This window comes from Mesoplodon mirus, assembly GCF_964341445.2.
Source record: "Mesoplodon mirus genome assembly, chromosome: 6".
Lineage (NCBI taxonomy): Eukaryota > Metazoa > Chordata > Mammalia > Artiodactyla > Ziphiidae > Mesoplodon > Mesoplodon mirus.
The window spans coordinates 53,039,034-53,065,749 of record NC_138982.1 but is presented as its reverse complement, the minus strand read 5'-3'; the positions used below and the strand labels follow the sequence as shown (position 1 = coordinate 53,065,749).

At 36.5% G+C, this 26,716-nt stretch overlaps 1 protein-coding gene across 1 annotated transcript in view; it reads right to left on the bottom strand.

Moving 5' to 3' along the window:
• Positions 1 to 26,716, bottom strand: part of TBL1XR1 (TBL1X/Y related 1) — a 181,159-nt gene that overhangs the window by 29,274 nt on the left and 125,169 nt on the right. Inside the window, exons 4-6 of the mRNA XM_082626063.1 lie at positions 15,488 to 15,590; positions 2,949 to 3,094; positions 599 to 821 (exon numbers count right to left, since the gene is read on the bottom strand). Coding sequence (XP_082482189.1) covers positions 599 to 821; positions 2,949 to 3,094; positions 15,488 to 15,545 — 427 coding nt within the window. The 5' untranslated portion in view covers positions 15,546 to 15,590. The remainder of the gene's footprint in view (positions 1 to 598; positions 822 to 2,948; positions 3,095 to 15,487; positions 15,591 to 26,716) is intronic.

The following is a 26,716-nucleotide window of genomic DNA, read 5'->3' as shown; positions in this document are numbered from 1 at the left end:
CCACTATGTCAGGTAATGGTGAAAATGACTACACAGTATTTATCACATGAAAAATAAATTCCTATCTTTAGTTAAGTATGAACATACTTTTTTCAAAAAGAGATGTGCATCTAAGTGTGTGTTCAGAGATGGGGTTTGCAGGGAGCAGGAGTAGAGGAAGACTGTGAAAGGAGGTTAGACCCAAACATAGCTAAAATGAGAAAATGTTATGCCAACACTACTCTGAGTTTCTGCCAGTAGGGGTTGCTGGTATCATTCATATAACATCACAGTTGCCTTTATATCTCCATGTCAAAGCTTCATTGTTTTTGTTAATGACTAGTGTTACAGATTATACTTAGAAATGAAATGCAGATATGACATTCACTTAACAATAGAAAAATGGTTTCTAAATATTTTAAAAAGAAAATAAAATTCATGAAAGTAAATCCAGCCTTATGGAGCTTTAGGCATTAAAAATCTGAATCGTGTGATACAAGTTAGGGGAACAAGTTGCAAAAATGAAATAGATAATGTTATTTCAGCTAAAATGAGGCATCCCCATAAGGCAAATATTTTTTCTGCAAAGGAACTTAAAAAAATTCTTCTCTCAGCTCACTTGCTATAGTATGTGCTCCATTCTCCTCCCCATTTGCCGTGTTTTCTCCATTTTTTGCAGATCCTTGTTGGTTTGTTGCAGCTGCGGCAGCTGCAGCAGCTGCTGCTTGTTGCTGTGCAAGTTTATCTCTGTAAGCTTGTTGTCTTGTTTGTACTACATCAGGCATTACGGCATCTATCAGTGACAGAGACTCTATTGGTCGACCATCAAACAAGGTACCATCCTGGATTTGAAAAATTGTGAGAAGAAAAATCAAAGGTAACACATTTAGAGTAATTTGTATTCATAGAAGTCAACAGCAGAAATGGAAATCTTCATTCCAAGAAAAAATACTTTCAGATAATTTTCTGAATGCATGTAAGAAGGAAAGGAATCAGGAGGGAAGAAGGAACCTACAAGATGCACCACAAACAGCTGCTTAAATCCTCCTCACAGAGTTCATATTGTTAAATGCTGCACAGATTAAAGCTGAAATTTTCAAAGAAATAAAAAAGTAGGCGTGTATGATTTTAAAAAAAGGCTTATTAATTATATTCCAAAGTTCTGTTAGTCAAAAGCAATATGGAATAGTTCATACAATGATAAGAGATTTGGTGCCACATTTTAGTAATATTCAATACTTCTTTAAAACTAAAAACTTTTAAAATAGCTTCGTTGAACTCAAAAGTTTCTTGTGATTTGATTAAAATATTAAAACAGAAATATACATCAGATATTACGTTATACAAGCATCTCATTTTACTAATGTTGAAATATGAGCACCACAAGGTTAAAGACTTGCAGTTCCACAGCTAGTCAACGGCAGCTGGAATCTGTTAACTGGTGCTATTGAAAGTACAATCAAAAGACCAACACTCCCACCATCGCCTGGTAACTTGTTATAAATGTAGATTCAAACCTACAGAATCAAAATCTCTGAAGGGCTCAGGAATCCCTGTTTTAACAAGCTCTCTGGGGGAGTATTATGCACACTAACATTTGAGAAGTACCGCCATAACTCACAGGCTAATGCTCTTTAATTTTATCAAGTTGCTATAATTTTCCAAAGCTCCTCTCATTGATATTTGGAAGTTCAAAATGAGTTCTTCAGCAAGCACAAGAAGAGACACAGATACAGAGCAAGTCAGAAATAGAAACAGTGCATATTAGATAGGAATATGCACATGTGAAGCCTGGCTCACTTAAGCTAGTGAACATGCACTATTGATAATCTACAGCAGTGTGATGGGGTGCTCCGAGTTACAAAACACAGCACATCTTTCTGAACTGCCAATTGTAATGGAGTATTTGAGGAGTAGGAGAAAGTACTTAAACTTATAAGGAACTTAAAAATATTAAAACCAATACAGCTACATTGTGGAGTACTATATTAAATCTACAAAAAATTTTTCAGAAAAAATGAGACTTCATCTCTGGCCACTGGTACAAATTGTTTATCATCCTCTGCAATAAAGGATACTGTTGGGAGAGAAGTGCTAAAAGACAATGAGGACACTTTTAATTTAGTATTAGTGGATTTTCAGTTATAGAGATGAGGAAACGAAAAAATAATCAATTTAACAGACTATATAATTATAGTAATAAATAGTGATGTAGAAACCATGGATGCTTCAGTTTTTAAAATACCTGCATAAGGAAAGGGGGATATGTTAATCTCTGAAATGAAAATAAGCTAAAAAAAAGCTCCACTTATCATAAATCCTGACCACATATGAAAATTTTCAGCTACACCAGGGTTTGCAAACTCTTTCTGTATAAGACTAGAGAGTAAATATTCTGAGCTTTGCAGACCATAAGGTCTCTGTCACAACCGCTCAATGCTGCCACTGTGGCACAAAAGCAGCCAGATACTATGAAAATGAAGAAGCATGGCTGAGTCCCAGGCAAACTTTACAGAAACGAGCAAGACAGGATTAGGCTCATGGGTCATAGTTGGCTGACGCATGAGTTAAACTGCCTATACCATACAGACCTAGGTAACAGTATCAAGAGTTGTCTTTAATTATAAACTTCCTTCCAAAATCAGTTATAACCAAATAACCTGAGAATTTCTAATTTCTCAATCAATTATGCTCTCAGTATGCCACAGCACAATTTTCTTATTTTAAAGAAAATTATTTCTTACTGTATACTTATAAAAACCATGTAAAGAGAAGTAAGATAATGGCTCTTACAGTTGGGAGCCAACATGCCTTGGCTGTATGACCTGACCACCACATTAGGAATAATGCCCTTCAATCTTGTTTACCTGGTGAAGCTGAAGTCAGATAATGAATGAGTAAGCAAGATATCAGATACTGAAGGAAACATTTAGGAGTAAGAATCAGTATTTGAACTAAGTCTTCCTTACCTCATTAATACTAACTTCTGCTTCTACATACTGTAGACCTTTCTGGATGATAGAAATCAATGCAGCAGGCGGGACGAGGGCACCATTTATGTTAGACTGACTGATATGGCTTTCTATACCAAAGGTGAACGCTGAATGAGAAAATCCTGAAAGCAAAAGAAAAGGTATAACAATTTATTCTCCAAGTGGCAACATGCTATGTGACACAAATGAAAGACCTCTACAGTCTTTCAGAATCACATTCCACCCATCTGAAATCCCAGACTGTTAGCTAAGGTCAAATATGTTTTTAAACAAAGTAAGTATCAAAATCCAAACAAGTTAACCTTTATGTATTTTCCTTTTCACCTTAATTACATAATGGTGGCACATAATTTTCCTCAACAAATAGTATCAAACTTTAAAACTGGAAAATGGCCTTTGTAGACCATGTGACTCAACTGCTTCACTCAAGATAATTTAGCCCAAGGTATACTGACATTTAATATTTCTGTAGTATATTTAAATTTCTACATACAAATCATCACACACCTTATAAATTCAGTATTTTGCAGGTTATTTTTAAAAACTATGTAGGAAATTAAAAGCAAACTACTATAAAGAATGAAAACTGAAATTTAATAATGAAAAATAATTTGTATGCTTAAATTTCATTGTATGTATGATTAAGTGTTAAAAAAATGTTACTAATTCTTTGCTACTTAGTAATAACCCATCTAAATGAAAGCTTTAGAAAATGAAGAGTTGGCCAGTGAAAATCCAATGTGATTGTCCAACAATTCTTTAATTTTAATTTGAAATACTTAAACCAAAACATTCACATAACAAAAATCTCTTTACGTTGGCCTTGATTTTTTTTAACTAAAGTCAAGTCCAAATTCAAAAGTAAAATTCTAGTAAACTGATAGACCCAAGGGTGGTTATTTTTTTTACCAACATTATCATCCTCTGCAGAGCTTATCATTAAATAGGAACTGTCATTAATGTATTTTAAATAATTCAATTCTACATCTGTACAGAATGTTAAGAAACTCTCATACTAAATAAAGTAAATGAACATGGGCTTATTTGGGTCTTGGTTAAACTAATTTAATCCATATAATGTGTTATCTAGCCTGTCTAGCCTAGCTGTTTAGTGCTTAGTCCATGTCTTTTTCCATTTTGTGCTCCCACTCTCAGGCTCCTTGTGGCACTTATGAACAGTCTATAATAAAATACTGTGGGCTCACAAATAGCATGTGGCTAGGAGAAACTTTAATTGGTTAATAGAGAGCCAAAGTACACCAAGGTTGATTTTCCTTAGGGGTGCTCCTTACCTCTTTGGGACACCTAACCATTCCTGTAAATACCCATAGTGAGAAGTAAAAAGATGTTACCTTTAAGACTTGAATTTTGACTTCTTGATTTCGCCCACAGACAAGATCATTATTAAACGCATGTACAGTCTGCAACTTAACCTGAGCTCACAAGGAAGGCTAAGAAACATACAAATAAAAAATGCACCATTTTGCATTGTCCCTGTCAGGAAACCCACAACTACTTGAGCGTGAGTAGACTCCAGATCACCAGGATAGGAAGCTGAGAAAAAAGACTGGGAAGGATGGGGAGAAAGGGTGAGAGATACAGCAGTGAAATCCATGAGCAGTGAGGTTGGAGACTCCTGTTCTCAATTTCATATCCCTCCCCAAATAAATTCTGCAGTAGATCATAAATAGAAAAATAAAGCTAAACAGCCAAGTGGCTTAGGGATTTAAAAAGACTTCAAGATAGATGATACCACTTATAGAGGGCCTATACCATGCACACACATATACTTTTATTACTTTATTATCTGAATTAGCAGATGTGAAAACAGTCACATAGACAATAAGGACTCATTCAGGGACCATGGCCGTCACCACGGCGTTCTCCAGTCCTACTGAACAGTTAGAATATGGTCAAGGATAAAGTTAAGGCAGAGTGAGCTCCTGTTTATTAACAAAAAATAAAAGACTGCATCATTGTTCTTGTTTCATCTCAGGGTATTAGAAAGTGGCATCGGTAGTGCATGAAACATTAAGACACTTTATTAGCAAGTTATTTTGATCTTCATAAGCCTTCTAAATTGTAACAGTGTCTGTGATTTCTATACTCCAACTCCTAAGTACAATTTAAATAATCATTAATTACATTTAACCCTGTTTAATTAGATGGTAGAGTTCAAACTTATGTCAAAGAATATCCTAAGAGTTGCAGGTAGAACGATGTCAATTTTTGGCTGGAATGTTGCCTATATCCCAAATTTGTTTTGTGAGATCAGGTGCTCACTGCCATCTCAAGTTATTACGTATGTGCTTAGAATGTTCTCAAATAGCAAGAAAATAACCCTAAAGCAGTCATTAGCACTGTTTTGGCACTTATTGCTAATGTTTACCCTAAAGAAGGTCCATACTTAAATGCTCTGCTTAAATACATGCTGAACTCAACTATAACTTTTTATTTCTAGTTACAGCATTACACAACTGCTTAAAATCATTATGTTCAAAACTACTCTTCTTCTTTCCCTCCCTAAAACTTCTTTTTCCTTAGAAATTTTTTTCCTTAGAAATTTCTCACCTTACTTTGCTATACCTGAAGGTCATCCTAAACTTCCACCTCAGCCCCTGGCATTCCACCATTTTGCCAAATCCTATCAATCCTCCCTCTCTGGTCCCTGTCATCAGCTTTCCTTTTGTGCCAGAATGTGGAATTTAGTCCCCCATCATCCTCTGCCTGGACTACTGCTGTCGTAAGTTCCTTTCCTCTCTTTCCTCTCTTCCCCAGTCCAGTACGCTTGCTACACTATAGCCAGACTACTACTTGTAAAACAAAAACTGATCATGCTGGGCTTCCCTGGTGGAGCAGTGGTTAAGAATCCACCTGCCAATGAAGGAGACATGGGTTCGATCCGTGGTCCGGGAAGATCCCACATGCCACGGAGCAACTAAGCCCGTGCACCACAACTACTGAGCCTGCGCTCTAGAGCCTGCGAGCCACAACTACTGAAGCCCGCGTGCCTAGAGCCCATGCTCTGCAACAAGAGAAGCCACCGCAATGAGAAGCCCACGCACCGCAAAGAAGAGTAGACCCTACTCGCCGTAACTAGAGAAAGCCTGCGCGCTGCAACGAAGACCCAATGCAGCCAAAAATAAATAAATTAAATAAATAAATTTTAAAAAACAAAGTATGTTTAAAAACAAACCAAAAAAACTGATCATACCACTCCTTTCCTGAGTACTTTCAATGATCCTTTTGGCCTTCATAATCAAGGCCAAACTCCTAAGTGTGGCACACAGTTACTTTTGTAATCTTGACCCTACCCATCTCTCCAGGCTCATCTCCCCAATTCCACCCTCCCACTCTTCCCAATGCACATTAAATTCAAGTGACTGCCAACTACAAGGTAACACCCAGAATATATTGTGCTATCTCATGCCTTTGGGACTTATGGGTTCCTGTGCTCTTTTCTCCTATGTGAATAGAGGTGAAGTCCTTCTTTCTGCTGCTCCAGGATTGATCATTCTCTTCTATGCTAATCCTATAACTTGTATATGTATAGCGTCTACGGGTTGTGTGTATGTATATGACTAACAGACTGGGCTGCCTGAGGATGGGGTTTATGTCTAGTAATCTTTCAATTCTGGGAAACTGATGTCACCTAATTATACTAGCGCTCAAAAAACATTTATTAAGTCAGAATGCAATTCTACTATAATTTATCTTAGCACATCAGGAAATCTATGCATCCAGAAAAAACATACGACTTAAATCTCCCTTGAGAAACTAAAACCTGAACCAGGGTTATGCCAAAATATATTTATTTGCATTTATCTGTAAATATATACGCAGGCAATACTTTTTCAGGGACAACTTTTGATCTACATGGTAAAAGGCAAAAAGGATCAACTTAAATCTGTGAAATGCTGAAGTCTAGCCTGCTTGCCTAATACAGCATCCCTTCTTTCCAGGGGCAGAAGCAAATCTGATATAAATAATACTCTGTATAAAGATTTTGTAATCAAATATTCTACACATTCACTAGAGTGATTAAGATTTGGGAGGTAGAAAAGGAATTCCAGAGAGGAGTAAGGCTGAAAACCACAAAGCTCAGTATACAGTACTTCAGTGACATTCAGTGATAAAGACCAGCAGTGGTAGGGGGTCTATGTGGAGTTACCCTTGAGACCATGCACTGTTCCCATGTAAGAAATGAGGTCACAAGACAACCATTTTCTACATATTGCTTGTTTCAGGAGTGCTTTCCCTTGGGATGACAGGGATTATATTCTCAAAGGGAAGTCAAGTCCTCTAGAGCCTGTCTACTTTGCAAATTGAGAATACAGGACCATGAAAAGGGGCCCTGAACACGGTTATGGCATAGGGTGTCTGAACAAGTGGGTGTCTGGGGGGGCGGGGAAATGCAAAGCTTAACTACTATCACAGCACAGTGCCCTGGTCTGGAAGCAAAATCTGATTTATCCAAGGTCCTTTTTAAGCTTCAGGTCAGAAAAGCCCAGAAAGTTATATCCCTGCTTCCATCACCATAACACTCCCTTGCCCCCAAATCTGTTTCCAATTCTGTCCTACAGACCCAGAGCTTTGTTTACTATAAAAAGTTCCCTACTTAAATGCTTAAAGCGGTTTTAGAAAAGGTAAAAAAAAGTAGAGGAAAAAATGCTATAGGGGACCTCATATGTTGAAGAGTTAGACCTAGCACTTAAAAAAAAAAAAAAGAAGAAGAAGAAGAAGAAAAAAATTACAATACCAAAACCCAAATACAACTGTTAAAAAGTTTTTATTTCCGGGCTTCCCTGGTGGCGCAGTGGTTGAGAGTCTGCCTGCCGATGCACGGGACACAGGTTCGTGCCCTGCTCCGGGAAGAATCCACATGCTGCGGAGTGACTGGGCCCGTGAGCTATGGCCACTGAGCCTGTGCGTCCGGAGCCTGTGCTCTGCAACGGGAGAGGCCGCAACAGTGAGAGGCCCGCGTACCGCAAAAAAAAAAAAAAAAAAGTTTTTATTTCCTTCTTTCCAGCACAATACACTGGCTATACAGTTTTGTGCCCTTAAAAAATATATATCTATATAACTATGAACATTTGATATGAATTATATTTTCTGAAATAATTTTATTATCATAATATTCAGCCAATAAATGAACTTAGCTAGTAAATTATTCATCCTATGGCTGGACATTTGGACTTTCCCAATATTCACTACTGAAAAAGACTCTTACCTCAAATATCTAGGTGTATAGGCTTTTGACATATATATATATATATATATATATATATATATATATATATACACACACACACATATATCTTTTTCTCCTTAGGATGGAGTCCCTCAAAAGTAGAAGGGGACATCAGCATTTTAAAGGAAGTTCATGATTGCCAAATTCCTTTTCCAAAAAATTGTACAAATTTATAATGCCATCAGCAATTTATGCTTCCTTATACCCTTGCTACGCTGGCTATTCCTAAAAAAACAAAAAGATTACTATTAAGATTGAACAAGTTCTCTGTTTGGCAACTATTAAAGCACTTTTGTCTTTTAACAAGTATGTCAGTAGGAATGTGTAATAGGAATTTCCTTTATCAGCAAAAAATAGCTTACAAAAAGAAGAGAAAAACTGATTTGGAAGTATAAAATTATAGTAATTACCAGCATTTATGACAACTGCTTGCTGTTTGTTGCTAAGGAGTCACGTATAAAACAACTCTGTGTGTCAAATCAATGTTACTGCATATTTTATTTTATTATAAAGCAAAACTATATACCTACTTACACTTTTGTAACTGACCATCTACTCATAAAAACTGAAAGACTCACGGTGGACATACCAGATGCTGAGCTCCCCTCACTCCCATTCTTCACGGCTAGAGGCACATTACTGACAGCCAGTTTAACCTAACTCCATCCAGCCTGCTGTAAAAATCTGTTTATAAATGGCACCAGCAGGGCTTATGTAGGAAGGAATGTTTATCTAGCCCAGTTCTGAGTCAAAAGAAACTACACTGTCATTTTATTGCTGATATTTTACTGTCCGTTGTCTGGGTTAATACAAAGTCACTAAATGAAAAAGACAAATGAATGGGCTCTTTGGTGTTATAAATCAGAACCTTAATGTTATACATAAACATTCAGATTAGTTTGTGACCACTATGATCATGTTTAGATTTCCAAATTAAGTGTGTGTTTGATGTGTGATCTTAAAAACAAATATAACATTTTAAGTAAGCATCATGTCAGAAGAAGTGGTGTGGTACAAGGCCTATTTCCTAGGAGACACAATATCCCTTTGAAATGATTAGGAAACAGTGGAGAGAAGTGGGGTGCAGTAGAGATAAGATGATCTTTCATGAAGCAAATGCTTTAAGCCTACATATATCATCACCTTCTCATAAATGGAGACTACATGGCAAGATGAATCTTAGTTCTAAAAACATGAGGATTTTTAAAAATAACAGTACTCAGAATCACAATCTAGAAAATTACTCAGTAACAAGCACATGTTGTTTCTGCATTTTCCAGTTAGTTTTCAATCATAAGATGCAACCGTTTCATAGCATTCAACATTCAAGTTCACCATAAATATGTTACTGAGTTCCTAAACATGTAACAGATGACAGTTAAATCTAGAATCCAGAGTTCTCCCCTAAACCAAATACATAATTTAAGCAAAATAAAATTTCATCTTAAACAAAGTAACAAGAAAGACGGGTGCCACAAAGTTCACAAATAATTGCCAGGAACACTTTCTTTAGGAAAAAAAAAACCTGTGAATAACTACAGGAGAGTCAAGTGATACAAAGGGGGAGCAGATGGGGGGAAGGAAAATTTAACAGATGCAAACCAGCTTAGCTCTTCTAAAATTAACACTGCATCAGGTTCTGTTATATACAACTATCTATAGTATGTACCACTTAGTACTTATTCTGCATATGGTTGCTAGACAGGAGTTGTTAGGGCAATCAAATTATTAATGGCCTTGGGTGAATGCTAATTAAAGGGAGCATACTAAATCAAATCCATCATTACTTACAGTACTACATGTCAAATACACTCAATTTCCAAGTTATCTCAAAAGAAAAAAAGAATAACAAATTTTATTCCCCAGGAAATATGTATTAAATATGAAAAGTCTAATTCATAATAGTGCAAAATGATGATGATAACCAAAGTAATATGTTTAGGGTGAACTTTCTAGAGATAAAAATAAGAAAGACAAAAGTTCCAACACAGTAAAACCATCCCACAATAAATAAAGTTTCCTCTTAATTAATTTTAATGAATAGGGAAGGATGGCTTATTTCAAAGAGAAGTTTATAAAACATTTGAGGCTATCACACTATAGTCCTTTTCCAACAAGTAACAAATTTTATGAATGAGAAAATGGGGAGCTCGAGAAGTTATGTATCTGGGGGCGGGGGGGTACTTTTAACAGGTAATATTTTCTAGTGCTGATAATATTCGTAATAGAAGATTTAGTACACAGTATAAAGTATTTAAGATTAAAACAATTTAAGTGATTTTATTTCCTCTGTAGATGGATACCACAGTCCAGTCAACATTAAACACTGCAGAGAATATGAGACGCTCTTACTGGAAACATTATTTCTAAATCACACATTTATCAAAAAAGAACACTTTCATGAGGTGTTTTTTTTTTTTTTTTTTTTTGTCATACATGGGCCTCTCACTGTTGTGTCCTCACCCGTTGCGGAGCACAGGCTCCGGATGCGCAGGCTCAGCGGCCATGGCTCACGGGCCCAGCCGCTCCACGGCATGGGGGATCTTCCTGGACCGGGACACGAACCCGTGTCCCCTGCATCGGCAGGCGGACTCTCAACCACTGCGCCACCAGGGAAGCCCCTCATAAGGTGTTTTTAGACTTTCTGAGAACTTTTCAGATAATGAGACAAGCAGGAAGGAAATTTTATTTTCCTTTGTGGCAGGTCTTTAAAAACAAGCCCTTTGAATGTCTTGGCACAGATACTTTCTTGCTGTAAATACTTCTTTTCTTCCTATCTCCTAATCCGATTCAGCCTCTTTTAGAGGGAAGGTAGCAATATTAAGATTCTACTTTCTTCTGCATTGTTTTAAATCTTTCAAGTGAAATAACTATGGCCTGAAAGTAATTTACATCATTTTTTCTTAGTTATTTAACAACTAATTCTCCGTAAGAGTATGAAATTCTTTTAAGTTACAGTGATAAATAAATACTGAATCCCCAAAACAACCCAGAGAAGGAATTACTGGACTAGGTGATTCCAAAAACTACAATCCACTACAAAAGTGGCCATTTTTATGTATAATTAGAGATCAGAATCATAAGTGGCAAGTGTTAAGATGGGTTAGATTCCGAGTTCTATCTGAAACCTGTCCTGAGTTGACGGATGTTTCTTAAACTCTTTCCTCTTATCTCTGGAATTAATTTCAAATGAATGTCTCATGGTATCCTTTATGTCATAAACATGCCTCATCATTCTTGCTAAACCTTGCCTACAAATAAAAATACACCACTTTAGGGGCACCTCCCTCTTTAGGAGATATTCTCACACTCCAAACCTCAATATGTACATTTCAGGCTTTCTACTTTAGCTCATATACTTACTAAATATAATTTTTCTTTCAAGATATTGTGGACAGGGCTTCCCTGGTGGCGCAGTGGTTGAGAATCTGCCTGCTAATTCAGGGGACACAGGTTCGAACCCTGGTCTGGGAAGATCCCACATGCCGCGGAGCAACTAGGCCCGTGTGCCACAACTACTGAGCCTGCGTGTCTGGAGCCTGTGCTCCTCAACAAGAGAGGCCGCGATAGTGAGAGGCCCGTGCACCGCGATGAAGAGTGGCCTCCCCACTTGCCACAACTAGAGAAAGCCCTCGCATAGAAACGAAGACCCAACACAGCAAAAATAAATAAATAAATAAATAAACACCTACCCACAACATCTTCTTTAAAAAAAAAAAAAAAAAGATATTGTGGACATGCAACACTTTCTTGTCAAGTTCTAACTGTCCTACAACTAACACAGACCAGTGGCTTTCAAACTTAATAGAGCCTAAGAACCACCTGGAGCATGTCAACCCACCAGTGGAGCAAAGTCAAAATGTCATCAGTGCTACCAGGTCCCCTTCCCTCTCCCTGGAACACACCCTCTATCTCTGACCTTCTTACTGCGTCCATCCTTTCTGTGACAGGGCCAGAAAAGGAAACTGGAAGTACTACTATGCTGACTTCTCATTCCGTTCCCCAACAGTCTTCAAAACACAAGCTCCTCTGAAAAGTACCTCCTTCCTTTTCAAATGAGCACCAGATTCACCACATTACGCAGTATAAGATAATGTGTAATTTAATAAGGCAAAGTGGGAAATTTACTCAATTATTCCTATCAGAACCTATACGAAGGCTGCGTACTGCCCACGTTTACAGCAATTATGTTTTAAAAAATCATAAATCGGACATATCTGGCATGAAAGAATACCACTTATGAGCTATTCACACCTAAAATTAGTCTGAAATAGCTGAGTTAAGGAATTTGGAACCTATCAATTTGAGTGGGCTTTTTTCCTCAGTAGTTTATCATTTTGGTTGTTGCAGTTTCAGAGTCTTTCTGAAGCAGAGATATGAGGGGGTAGGGGTGTCATTTCTCCCTCTGTGTGGAGAAAACAAAAAAATTAAAGACTTTTAAGAAACAACTGCCAGAGCAAATATGATGGAAACCACTGCCTAATACAAAGTTCTGAGTGTTGAGAATAACAAACATGTACTTTTCAAATGTGTGTACTATATATTCAAGCTTATAAAGCAAATTTATGTTGTGACCTTGCCTATAAAAAATTATTTAAAAAGTTATATTTGAATGAGAAAACTTTGTATTAATAGTTCATGCAGGAGAAAACAATTTCAACATAATCAAAGATTTCAAGAACTAGAATTAGATTTAGGGAAAAATGGCACAATCTTCGATTTTGAGTTTTTAAAGTGAGTTTGTAAATAATTAGCAACCATGTACTATTATCAAGTTGTTTTATATTTTAATTTGCTGGAAGACAATGTTATTTTACAATGTAAACCCATAATAAAGTCACTTCTGTATTAAAAAAAATGTCATCAGTGTAGTCTGATTTTCCCCTATAAAACATAATGTAAACAGGAAGTTACCAATTTTATAAAGGGACTGGTGTTCACATTTTTAGAGATGTGGCTTAACATCATACTTCATCACCAGTATGACTGTAAAGTATAAAGTTTTCTAAAGAATACACAAAGCACAACTAGGAACACAGTTCACAATTACACAGGCTTAATAAGATAAATATCAGTCTACCATACAAAGTTTTTTGTAAAAAAAAATATTATTCTTGCTTTATGTTTACTGCAATATAAAATACCTTAAAACATGAAATTTAGAAAGATGTCCTCCGAGAACATAAGCAACTTTAAGACTTTTGATAATATTTAATCACTGGATGACACTCTTTCAGAAATTAATCCAGAGTATTATTTTACTGTCCCTTTCACTTGCTGTATTTTCTTATAGTGACATAAAACATCAATCTGTGGGTTTCTGTTTGGAAATAAGATTTGAGCGTTCATTCATATCTCTAACTTCACCTTCTCCTACTTCACCTCAGCGTAGGCTGAACCACAGGATGCTGCTGAGCATTACAACTGCTTCTCATCTCCAGAAACAGTAGCTTCATACAGTTGAACCTAAATAGCTGCCTCTACAACACATCTACAAGCCATTACAATATACTTCCCATGCACTAATGTTTCACACTGTTTTTTGCTTTAGTGTCTAAGGCCTCAAAGCTCTAGCTTAACTGGTGGTCAGATTCAAAGGCAGAAAAACCAGAGTTCGTTTTGACCCAACAAATTCTTTCCAAATGGTCCAAAGTACTATATAACAATATCCAAACATGAGCATACATGTTACATATGTAACAGTCATTAAATCACTACCTTTTCCACTTTATTAATCATTATATCTTATGCAAAATAGTCTATGGATGTCCTCTTTGGATATGCCTTCAATACCAGTATACCAATTGAAAATAAAACAAAACAAAATAAGATCTATTCATTTCAAAGCTTCATAACAAGTTATTCTGCATTCTTGGTCACTTTACTTTCTTCTCCCTTTTTCTGTCCCTGCCATTGCTGGACATAATTTTCTCAGCTGTTCCAAGCCAGAGAGAAGTGATGGTGCTTGGGAATAGAAAACCCCATGGCCAAGAGAAAAGCTCAGAACTGGAGTGCAGCTGGGAACATCTCAACAAGCAGAGAATCTAAGATCTAAGGCCTTGTTTACATTCCCTGCAAAAGAAAGAACAACTAACTAAGCCCTATAAGAAGAATAACTAGAGTTTCAAACCAAAATTGAAGGCTCAACATTCTACTCTATTCCTTCCATCCCCTCTCAAAAGTGACTACCAGGGCTTCCTTGATGGCACAGTGGTTGAGAGTCTGCCTGCCGATGCAGGGGACACGGGTTCGTGCCCCGGCCCGGGAAGATCCCACATGCCGCAGAGCGGCTAGGCCCGTGAGCCATGGCCGCTAAGCCCGCATGTCCGGAGCCTGTGCTCCGCAACAGGAGAGGCCATAACAGTGAGAGGCCCGCGTACCGCAAAAAAAAAAAAAAAAAAAAAAAAAAAAAAAAAAAGTGACTACCAAAATTATCTTTTTATACCAAACCATACCTTACTAAACATCTCAATAACTTTAAACTATAATTTCTAAAATTCCACCTCTCCAGCATTTTTTCAACCACCAAATGATTCAATCTCATGTTAACAACCTAACTTACCACTGCAGTCAATCTTTTCCACCATCCTATATCCCATCCAACCCAAGTTTTTCCCTCTTCTACTTTTACATTTTTTCCCCTAATCCATCCCACATCTTCCCTAGTAGTTTTCCTTCTGTTTTATGACAACACCTCTTAATCTATCTAGAAAACTTGGAGATCACTGACTTAATATTGATTACAAATGACTTTCAATGACTTATATTTACTAATCACCCCCCAATGAAATACATTAGTAAAATTCAGGTCAAAGACATATTTAATCAATTGGGATGACATTTATGAAAGCATTACAAAAAAGTATGGCTAATTTACCTTTTGAAATGCTAACTGCAATTAGGACCAGTAACATTAAGCTGAGGATTCTGAATATACATTATCAAATTGATCGTATCTGAGAATTTGTATGTTCCTACCAACCATGTGCAATAATCTCACTTCATTACAAATTATAAAAATGGTCTTTGAACAGTGAAAGCCAAACCACTTGTTACAAATATTTGCCTGAGATGATTCCAACATATTTGAAAGAGTCAGAGAGTTAAACCATGCAGTAACACATAGCTTTAAAATGGCAGTCCAGACATTAAGGAAACATACAAAGTTCAACAGTTTGGACTGGTACAAATTTCAAATGCATAAAAAGTTATTTTGAGAATATTAAAATAATTTGAGGCCTATTTACTTTATGAAAGTACTCACCTGACTCTTGCAAGTATCTATATACCAAGAAGTTGACCTCATCACTGCTTATACTCATCTTTATTCCCACTTAAACCATGAGGTCACAACACAGGATATAACCCTAAAAATAAAACAAAGTTAATTAAGTATTTTCTCAATAAAATATTTTAAACAAAATGTAAACAATGTTGTAAAAACCATTTTATTTTATTAAATAATGTAAAATGAAGGTTAGATATTGCCTATTAATAAACCCTAACAAATAAAGTTACTTCCAATAATTAGTAATAGATTATACAACCAAAATACGGCTGAGTCTCTTTTTCTGCAACATATTGGCAAAAATGATTCAAAATTTACAAAAGGGCCTTTGGCATCATATTTTAATGATTATATCAAATAGCATAAAAAAGTCATTCCTTTTTTCTCCTTAACTGTAAAAGAACAGTATATTTTAAGAATCAGAATATTATTTAGGAAAAGACTGATTTTAGACTACTGGATGAGGGATGAGCCACCCATGCTGGTTTTGTCTACGTAATTCAGTAGAATTTGAAGTCTTTAACTTCTCAACATCTAATCTGCAATGTTGAAGTTTAAAAAAGCTCTAGGAATGTATAAGGCAGAGAGGTTAGAGTTAGAGTACAGTTCTGAAAACTCAAATGATATTCTCAGAAGGAGGGAAAGAAGGAAAGGGAGACATAACTTAAATATGTCCTAATTATATTTATCCGTTCTCATGTCACAGAAAGGATTTAAAGCAAAGGTCAGCAAACTTTTCCTGTTCAGAGCCCAACAGTAGACCTAAAGGATAGATGGGAGGAGACTGAGAACATGAATATTTGGGGAGGAAGGCAAGGAACAGAAGCAATCCAGTGAGCAGCAACAGTCGGTGGAAGGGCTGGGGAAAGAAAAAGAAAGAAAACATGAAGTAAGGCTCGAGAGGGGCCTTGAAACCATCACTTAAGAGAAAATTAATGCCCTAAAAGGTTTTAAGCAGGGAGGGGGAATGACCACATTTACGTTTTAAAAAGATCATCCAGCATTCTAATACGTAGAACAGACTAGAAGGAAAGGTAGCCAAGTTAGGAGGGTGCTGGAGTAACCTAGGAGAAGACTAAAAACCTGGACTGTGGCATTAGAGCTGAAGAGAAATACTAGGATTCCAAAGATATTTAGGAAGCAGACTCAAGGGTGATTGACTGGACACAGAGTTCAGGAAAAGGGAAGAATCTTTTAGGACATCTGGATGAGTAGTACTTCATTTACTGAGATGAGAAACCATGGAGGAAAAGTAATGACCACCTTCATGTGAAGAAAAAAGCACCTCACCCCCGCCCCGATTTAACTCAAATACTACAATTAATCACCTGAATGTGACACACATATATATCACACTTAAAAGAATGATAAAGGTAAATACTCCTATGATAATTGTGGCTCAAGACTCCTTGTCTAGATGTCCCTGTGGCACAGCAGATGATTTGTGCTCTGGAGGACATCTTGCTCAATTCTATCCTGACCCACAGTAATGTGTAATAACGTGCTTGGCACATGTAGTAGGTACTCAATAGTCAATTTTGAAAGCCTGTTGACTGAATGATTTAAAAAATAAAACCACACCACCCATATTATCATTATAAGAAATTAAATCACAACTTGACCAAACATAGGTATCTGTCTGTCAGGGGAACAATGAGTCACTGCTTGATGAAGAGGATTTCACAAAATGAGATTGGTTAGGTGGAATTCTAGTACAAAACTGGTAACGAAAACAGAGTAAGTATTCTTTTTCTCTAATATATCATTCAGTCCAATATTCAAATAATGAATAATGGCACTGAAGTACCTATGTAAAAATTTTCAACAATGCCTGGTTCCAACAAGCAAAGGTCCCAAAATGTTCCAACTTAAAGCAGTGATCATGGGTGTTTCTGCATCACCTAATATATTCCAGGGCAAAGAAAAACACAAGTCAAAATGATATAGATTATTATCTATAAAAATTCCCATAATAAATACATATTATTGGTGGTATATTTTTTAAAGTCAACAAGAAACACTAAACATGAAGAACAGGAAAGTTCTTATCTGTTCAAATTGCTATGAATGGGTTTATTACATTGATCATGGTACCAGATTAGTTTCTGTAACCAAAAATTACAGAACCAAATTTTTTTTAAAGGGAAAAGGGTAAATTGTTCAAGGGTTATTCTAGCTCTAGTCCTACTTCAGCTAGCTCTTATATTCCCGGAGAGAAAGAACATTACTGTTTTCCGTTATACCAAGTATATCCCTAGGATGGACAAAGCACTGTGCTAAGAGCTAGGAATAGATAGACGAAATAAAGTTGTCCCAAGCCTTGCATAATTGACAGTTTTTCAGTGAAGAGAAACATACAAACAAATGTGTCCTTGAAAAGAAAAAAAAAAAAGAAACCCAGCAAAGTCAATGCAATCCTGCATTAAAAGTTTCAGTCACAGTAGCAATAAAATTACATAGACTCTGTAAAGACCTGAGTTTATCCACTTTCAAAGACATTTAATTCTAGAATATGCTTTCATATGAAACTGGTCTATTTAAATTCTAACATCAAAAGGTCACCTGAAAAGAACAGGAAATTAGACAACATTTCAGAAACTAACACAACCCTGTAAAAAGCAATTATACTCCACTGAACAAATAAACAAACATTAAGACATTCCCTGCTTGAAAATTTCAGTATTCACTTTCAAAACACCTTAAAAACCTGTATGCCAGAGAACAAAATTAGAGAAAATGCCACCACTTTCATTAATGGACTCACTATAGCTTTGCAGAGCTGGTCCATTTTGATTTGTTTGTTTATACATCTATAATATGATGTAGCCTTCATCTGCCTCAGGTGAAGACCAGATACTCATACCAGCTATCACCGATTTTCAAGGTGCACATAAAAACCTTAGCACTGTACTTCCTCCATCGTGGTATCTTTCAGAACAACTACCCTTAAACAAGGTCACAAAACAACAGTGAGACACTCATCCAATCTTTACCCTATACCAAAGAGGTCCAGGCCTCAATGTCACGCCTGGTAGAGGTTACTATGTGTAAAATAAGTCCTGCCCTCAAGGAGCTGATGGACTCTTAAACAAGATATCCAAAATAAACCAACACGTCCTAAAATCACACAGCATTTTATTTGTATATTCTGCTGGATCATACCTATTCATCCTTAAATAGTAAATGACTGAGTTCTAAAAAAAAAAAAAAATTTAAATACCTTTGTACTTTCCTAAGTCTCAGAAACAGCTTGTAAAATCATAAAAGCTTTTATTCAAAACTTCCATCAGTTACAGGCAATCAATTACTTAATTCAAGACCCACAGCTATATTAAAGTAGCCAGAAGTAAAACCAAAAATTACAATCTTAACCAATATTTAGCCAAGTGTTTATATTTAAAAGCATGCTTAATATTTTAAATGTTTAGTATGAAATATTTTACTTCAAGACTTTATAGACAACAATCTAGCAAATATTACAAAAACAGGACTGCTGATGCAATTCAGATATGATTCCTTCAACTGAATATGTATGGCATTTTCAGCACCACAAAACTGAGTTCAGCATTCACAAACTGGATAATAACTGCTCCAAATATTAACCATCTCCTCATTTGTTCTTCTATATATCTAGCACTGTATTTCTGCCTTTGGCCTCAAATAGGACACATACCATATTCTTTTCTGATACCATTTCTGGAGCATACCAGGGCCCAACTATGATCCTAAATCACATTATTTTAAATTTACAAGATTGAAAAAACAGTAAAACTTATGGACAGAGAGAAAAAAAACAATAAAGATATTCTTAAATCTCCTGCTTACAACACACTATTTAGAGGTCTGAAAACCCTTTGCATTATCCAAAATCAAATGTACGATCAAAATTTCTTTATCTTACAAAAATAATTTAGTCCAAAATGTATAGTGGTGGCATAGTATCCCATAACAGACACATTAGTTTCACTTTTGCTTTGTTCAACATTTAGATGATTCTAAATTTTCATTATTCTAAGACTCATATAAGAATATTTATGCCTAAAGTTGTTTTCTTCTTCCATTTCTTCTTGGTAGGTGTGCATTTATGAACAGTCCTCAAGATCAGGAAAAGTCCCTACAAGTAAATTACTGGACAAAGGGTATAGCTAAATAGCTATTGTGATTCTTAATGAATACCAACAAATTAGATCCACTCAAAAGACAACCAATTCAGGACCCCTCAAGCTGAAACATTAGGAAAATGTTCAACTTAACCAATAATAAACAACAGCAACAACAAAAACATGTTGGCCATAACATCAGCAAACATTTAAAAATAATACTCAAGGGCTTCCCTGGTGGCGCAGTGGTTGAGAGTCCGCCTGCTGATGCAGGGGACACGGGTTCGTGCTCCGGTCTGGGAGGATCCCACGTGCCGCGGAGCGGCTGGGCCCGTGAGCCATGGCCGCTGAGCCTGCGCGTCTGGAGCCTGTGCTCCGCAACGGGAGAGGCCACGGCAGTGAGAGGCCCACGTACCGCAAAATAAATAAATAAATAAATAAATAAATAAATAAATAAATAAATAAATAAATAAATAAAATACTCAATATTATCAAGATTGGTGACAAAAGAGAAACTGTATCTTTAAATACAGTATCTACAACTACTAGCCATAGCTGTTTAATAGTTGAAAAAAAGAGCAACAATATTAAAAGCTGTTAAAAGAACTCTGATGTTAAAATAACAGTTGTTTGAATATTGACAAATAATTATCAAACAATGTAACCCTGGACATGTTGGGATACCCTTCCTAATAAACATTAATGACCCACAGGGGCCCAAGGTGATTGATATGTTGGGAGTCCATCTAGCAGAAAGAATGACTCAGGCTTCTCTGGAACTCAGCAGCTGAGACATGGGGTGACCATAATTAGCAAGATGAAGAAAACTGTGGCTTGCCTCTTGTAGCATTCACTGACACTATCTGCGAAAGACAGTACTACTTTACCACTACTGCCTTCCATTTGGAGACCTATTCCATTCTCAGCCCTGTGGTTTAAATGGGATGGACCTCCTGGTCCAAAGGAAGGCATTTATTTGCTTAAGCCAACCAGCAAATCATATCTTTGGTTTAGGGCTGACATTCCTCCTCCACAGACTCACACCATACCCCACGTGTCCCAACTCAATCACTCCCAGTAAGTGAAACATTAGAAGATGTGTGCTGGTTTCTATGAAAGTCAACCTACTCCTTTCACAGGAGTGGGCAGGCAACAAGGGCACCCTGTGAAGCCTGGGATGAATGTGCATCACTGAGGTTAGAACAGAGCTATCAGAGAGAAACAGAAGGAGGGCAGAGCAGAGACAAGAGAAACTGTGTCCTTGATGACATTAAATATCTATTGTGCAACTGGATCAAATATTATCTGAAGTTAATTTACCACAGTATTTTGAAGAAGTGAAAAATGAATTTTATTGTATAATCCAGTGAAGATTTGTCAGTTGCAACCTAAAGAGAGCAGACAACCCAAGAAATGTTTTAAAACAAGAAGGTGACTAAAGTCAGTGATAGACTATATTTGGAGAGATAAGGAGTGGAGAGGGGGGTGGAATCCAAAAATTCCCAGCTGTTTCCAGACTAGAAAGTGGAGAGACTTACCTATAGAAATGGGCTGCCTAGAGAGCACAGGCCTCTGGGGAGTCACAATTTATATGTGTTAAACTAGAGGTAAAAGAGGACACCCCAGCAGAAATGCTCCAGAGTATAATATTACAATTCACTGCTCATGGAAAGCGGTACCTCTGGTTCTGTTCCCTTCATACAGGAATGTCAAACTTCCAGTTACTTATATTACTTTGGGGTGACAAACCAACCCAAACAAATGCTGACTAGATACATTTGTGAGGATGGGGCAATGACAAGTGAAAAGTAAACACTACAATGGTGATGAATTAACAAAGCCTATGGGGGGAAAATGCACTAAAGCACTACTTTTCTGACAGATTTATTTTATTCACTCGTTTAAAACTGGATGAGCACTTCCAATGTGTAAGGCACTATGACAGGTGCTAGAGACATGGCTACCCAATGCCAGGACCAGATCTTGCTGGGAAGATAGAGAACAATTAACTCCAACTTAGATAAGAAAAAAATACAGAAAATTATGAAAGCATACACCCTGAGGCTGGGGGTGCAGACAGGTGAAGGATGTAAAATGTGGGTGGCTTACAGGTTTCTGTAATAGGCACAGTGTTGGAAGAACTAATTTTCCTTTTAATTCAAAATGTCTGGAGCACACCAAGTTGCCTTTGCTCCCATCTGTGTGTACACTGCTTCTCATTAATTTGATAAGGAAAATGAAACAGGAGACTATTTGCATTTATTGAGTAGCTGCTACATGCTATGTATGGGGCTAGGTCACACACACATTATATAATTTCCTCTTCAGTATTATCTTCCTCATTTTAACGCAAGAGCACCGACACATGAGAATTACATGTTTATACACAGATCTGGGCATTCAGAAATGTTACTCAAATACTATGCTGACTCTCCTCAGAGAAGGAAAAAAAAACGTATGGAATGTATAATGTAAAAGAATGTAATAACTATAAAAAGAATCAAAATTCTTAGCACTAGGAGGTCCTAGGAAGTTGCTAATTCCAAGCCATGACATATGTTGCCAAGGATAAATGTACAGCACAGGTTATCACTACACAGCTTACATGCACCTTGATATGACTGGCAGTCCTAAATGGTCAGCCACCACTACAGTCACAAACAAACTGCTTATAATACCCTGCTAAATAACAGCTTCTAAACTCACAAAGAATCATGTATCAGAATTTGTTGGATATAAATTCTCAAGCTGCCTGTGAAGTAAAGTTACAGTTCATCCACTGCCGTGCTATCTCAATGGGTCATCATAGGAAATTGTCAAATTGTCTTGTTAAAACCAGGACACACTGCAAAAATACCAAACTAGGACCACTAACAACAACAAAACAAAGTGTATGGAAGGGAAATGAAATAGAGTGAGGAAAGAAATTAAATCAATTTATCCATTAGCTAAGTCATTGGTGGTTATTACCATCTCACGTCTGAACTGTACCCCTCTAGAATTCCTACGTTGAAGGCCAACCTCCAGTATCTTAGAACGTGACTTTATTTGGAGATGGGGTCTTTTAAGAGGTGATTATGTTAAAATGAAGCCATTAGGGTAAACTTTTAATAATGTGAATATAACTCAACGTGACTGGTGTCCTTTTAAGAGGAGGAAGAGACATGAGGAATGCATGTGCACCGAGGAAAGGCCCCGTGAGGAGGCAAGGAGAAGGCGGCTGCCTGCAAGTCAAGGAGAGGCTTCAGGAGACACCAAACCTGCCGGCACCTTGATCTTGAACGCCCACCTTCCAGAACTGCGAGGAAATAAAATTCTGTTGTTTTATAAGCCACCCAGTCTGGGGTATTGTGTTATGGTAGCCCTAGTAAACTGATACATACCCATCATCACAAATTCTGTAAAACTCTGATCATTCATTGGAGAACTTTAAAACTACCAACGTTAAGTTCACGATTGCTAGGCTCTGCCTTTCTGAAAATTTGCCTGTCTTTAGGAACCTATCCTGTCCTGTAATTGTCAAAGACGACGACATTAACAGGATGCATTAACACTTCATAATCCTCTTCCCCACAGTACCCGCTTGTCTCCTCCACTCCCCATGCAACACTCTCATGAACAGCACCAAAAAAATGCATTATGCTTAATGTCCCACTACATTAAAAACAGTAATTAAAATCCTACTAATGTTAGGTAATAACACTTTTGTGTTCATAACATATGGTACAATGAAGGAAGGTGTATTCTGAGACTTAGTTCTGAAGTCTTTGGCAATATAGCTTAAAATGTGTATAAAGTACATTCTGAACTTTTGCAATGTTAAATTTAAAAAGATTTCACAAAATTATATTAGACTAAGTGAAATCATGTTTACAAAACTTACTTTTGTAAATTATAAAATGCAACAAATCAGGATTTAGAAACACATAATCTCAAGAAAAAAACATTAAGCTCTAATTGAAATATGTATTTCAGCATATTTTAATACTACCCAAATTTAAAACAAAATATAAAACCCAGTACAATAAAACCAAATTATTTGACTGATTTCTTAAAGCATTAATGACAACAGCAGCAGACATACATTTTATAGAGCATTAGCCCTGGACTACAACCATGGTTTATTTGTCAGACATTTTAAGGATGTCTTTTCATGGATGTCTGTAACATTAAGCCCAAAGAGAAGCACAGTAGTGCATTTCCTTAAAACAAACAAAAATTCTACCACTCTTGACATTAGGATAAATGCTGAATTTAAACTATATATATGTGTGTATATATATAATATATATATATATATATATATATATATTTTTTTTTTTTTTTTTTTTTTTTTTTTTTTTTGCGGTACACAGGCCCTCTCACTGTTGTGGCCTCTCCTGCTGTGGAGCACAGGCCCCGGATGCGCAGGCTCAGCGGCCATGGCTCACGGGCCCAGCAGCTCCGCGGCATGTGGGATCTCCCCGAACCGGGGAACGAACCTTTCTCCCCTGCATCGGCAGGCACACTCTCAACCACTGCGCCACCAGGGAAGCCCTAAACTATATTTTTAAAGACCCAATCTTATGAGATAATTTTTACTCATACTATTAAAAAGGAGAAAATATCCTTTTAAAATAATTAGCTCTGTATCTCATTTTTTATGTAAGTTTTTTAAGGGTATCTTTAATAATTAGAATATAATGTCCTAGTGAAAAAGTCTATAGTACCCACCCCCACCCAAGAGAAACAAATACAATTAAAAAAAAAAAAAGGTAGACAAGATAGTTTGGTGAAGGGAAACTAGCAAGCACTAGCACTGACTTTTACCGTCCAATTTTGGCACATGAGCATCTTTCAGATAATTTTACTAAGAGTGTACCTGGCAATATGTATATTTTACATAAATGTTGATTTCTTATTTTTTTTAACACAGTCATACTTGTTTTATTGTCCTTAAGTGTTTTTTTTCTTTTCTTTTTTTTTTTTAACAAATGGAAGGTTTGTGGCAACCCTGCATTGTCAAAATGACGGTATTTATTAGCAATAAAGTATTTTTTAAATTAAGGTATATATCTGTTAAGACATAATGCTATTATCACACACTTAATGGACTAAGGTATTGTATAAAGGTAACTTTTATATGCACTGGGAAACCAAAAAATTCATGTGACTTGTTTTATTGTAGTGGTCTGACAGAACCTGCAGTATCTCTGAAGTATGGCTGTAGTTGTAGACAATTTTTGTGCTGTTAGAATTTTTTCTTTTGGTTGTTGTTGCTTTGTTTTGTTACCAGATTAATGGTCAACAAAGTTGGTGAATCTTAAGAATTTAAAGCATAACTGAGAAGGGATAAACTTCTAAATTGCTTTTCCTTTCCTCTTCCATTGGAATCCGGAGCTCTCGTGTAAATTAAAGATAACATGAGAGAGAAATAAGATCTCAGGTATCCTGTATGATTTTAGACAAATCTTCTGGGCCTGTTTCCTCATCTAGAAAATGAGGAAAGTGAAGCAGATGGTAGTCTCTTTCACTTTTAAACTTCAATGATTTGAGTCAGTACAAGTACACAGAGTATTACATGTAAATCTTGCAGGCTAAGAGAGTACCAGATCACGTAGTGATTTTTAATAGAGCATTTTTTAATAGGCTTACAAGTGCATGAGAGGATTTTTAAAACTGTCAGACCTCAGATGGACATCTCCAGGAATTAGGAAAAGGGAAAATAAATGAGTCCACCTCATTAAGAAATATTTAAGAACTTATTATGCATAATGCCTATTAGGACCAGCTATCCTTTATAAATACTGACATATAAAAGCATAGGCAAATGGTATATCAAACCAATTTTTCATTAGCAACTGAGACTTCTAATGTCAATCATTTGATTCAACTGTGATCTATACCAGGGGTTTACGAACTTTGGCCTGTGTGTAAATTCCAACCCATCACCCATTTTTGTTTAGCCCACAATACCTTGTGGTTTTCACAAAACAATGAACTGTTTTTACAGAACATGTGTCGTTGATTTGATGACAGGGAACACTAACTTTGAATCCCAATTAAGCAATTTTAAGAGTCTCAGCGAAGCTCTCTAGACTGAGAAGAGTAAACTAGCATGCATTATGTGATGAGTCAACTTTAAAGTTCAACCGACATTCGCTACAGCTCTCTTTCTTTTTATACCCAAAAAGCCTCTGAAGAGCTGCTTCATAGTCCACAAGTGTGGGTTTCAACTTCCCAAACATATAAAAAAGTGGTTGTTCACACAGATGTATTCTAAAATCCCTTTAAAATATAAAACTATATGATTCAAGGATGGACTCAATAAACATGTGTTAAATGATTGAATAAATTAATAGTCAAGGTATGCTGACAGGGGAATAAAGAAGGACAAGAAATTAAAACACCAAGGAAACAGAAGATAGGCCATAGTTCTGGTCTATCTTTTTCAACTATTGAGCAGTAATTAGTCATTCCCAGTCAGTCTGGGAAGGAAAAGTCTGGAAATGAAAGTCAGGTAAGAAAATAAAAATCAAGACCCTAGTCCCCTCCCACTAGCAAGAAAAGCTCTGAGTTTGTGGGAATGGGAACCAATATAAGAATGGTAAAAGGATTTTCTCAGCTTAAAAACTTACTATTCTGGCTTTGGAGCAGAAATGTTATAAGGACCCGTAAGACTGGAATGCAGCTAAAACTTTAAGACGACAGTCACCTGAATGAATGGATACTTGGCTTAAAACTGAGATATCGCAGGCGAAATAAACAGAATAAGGTACCAGGTGTAACAAACTCATGGAGATGTAAACAAATATTACCTATAACAGTATTTATGAAACAATTTATTGAATAAGGAATAGATAGTCTTTGGTTCCTCAAAAGAAAAAAAGACTAAGTAGATAAAAACTAAGACTACTAAGCCCTAAGTGAATCAAAACAAGCGTCCACGGACTGGTTATACTGATACGTGGTAAATTCTTTGGGAGAGCAGTAGTAAAAATGTGCAGAAGACTGTTCTGGTAGCAGAGATGTATGATTAATATAGATCAGGTGTCCAAGTATGGGAAAAAGACGTAAAGAGATCACATTCATCCCAATGGGCAATACATGCTTGTTCAAATCAAGA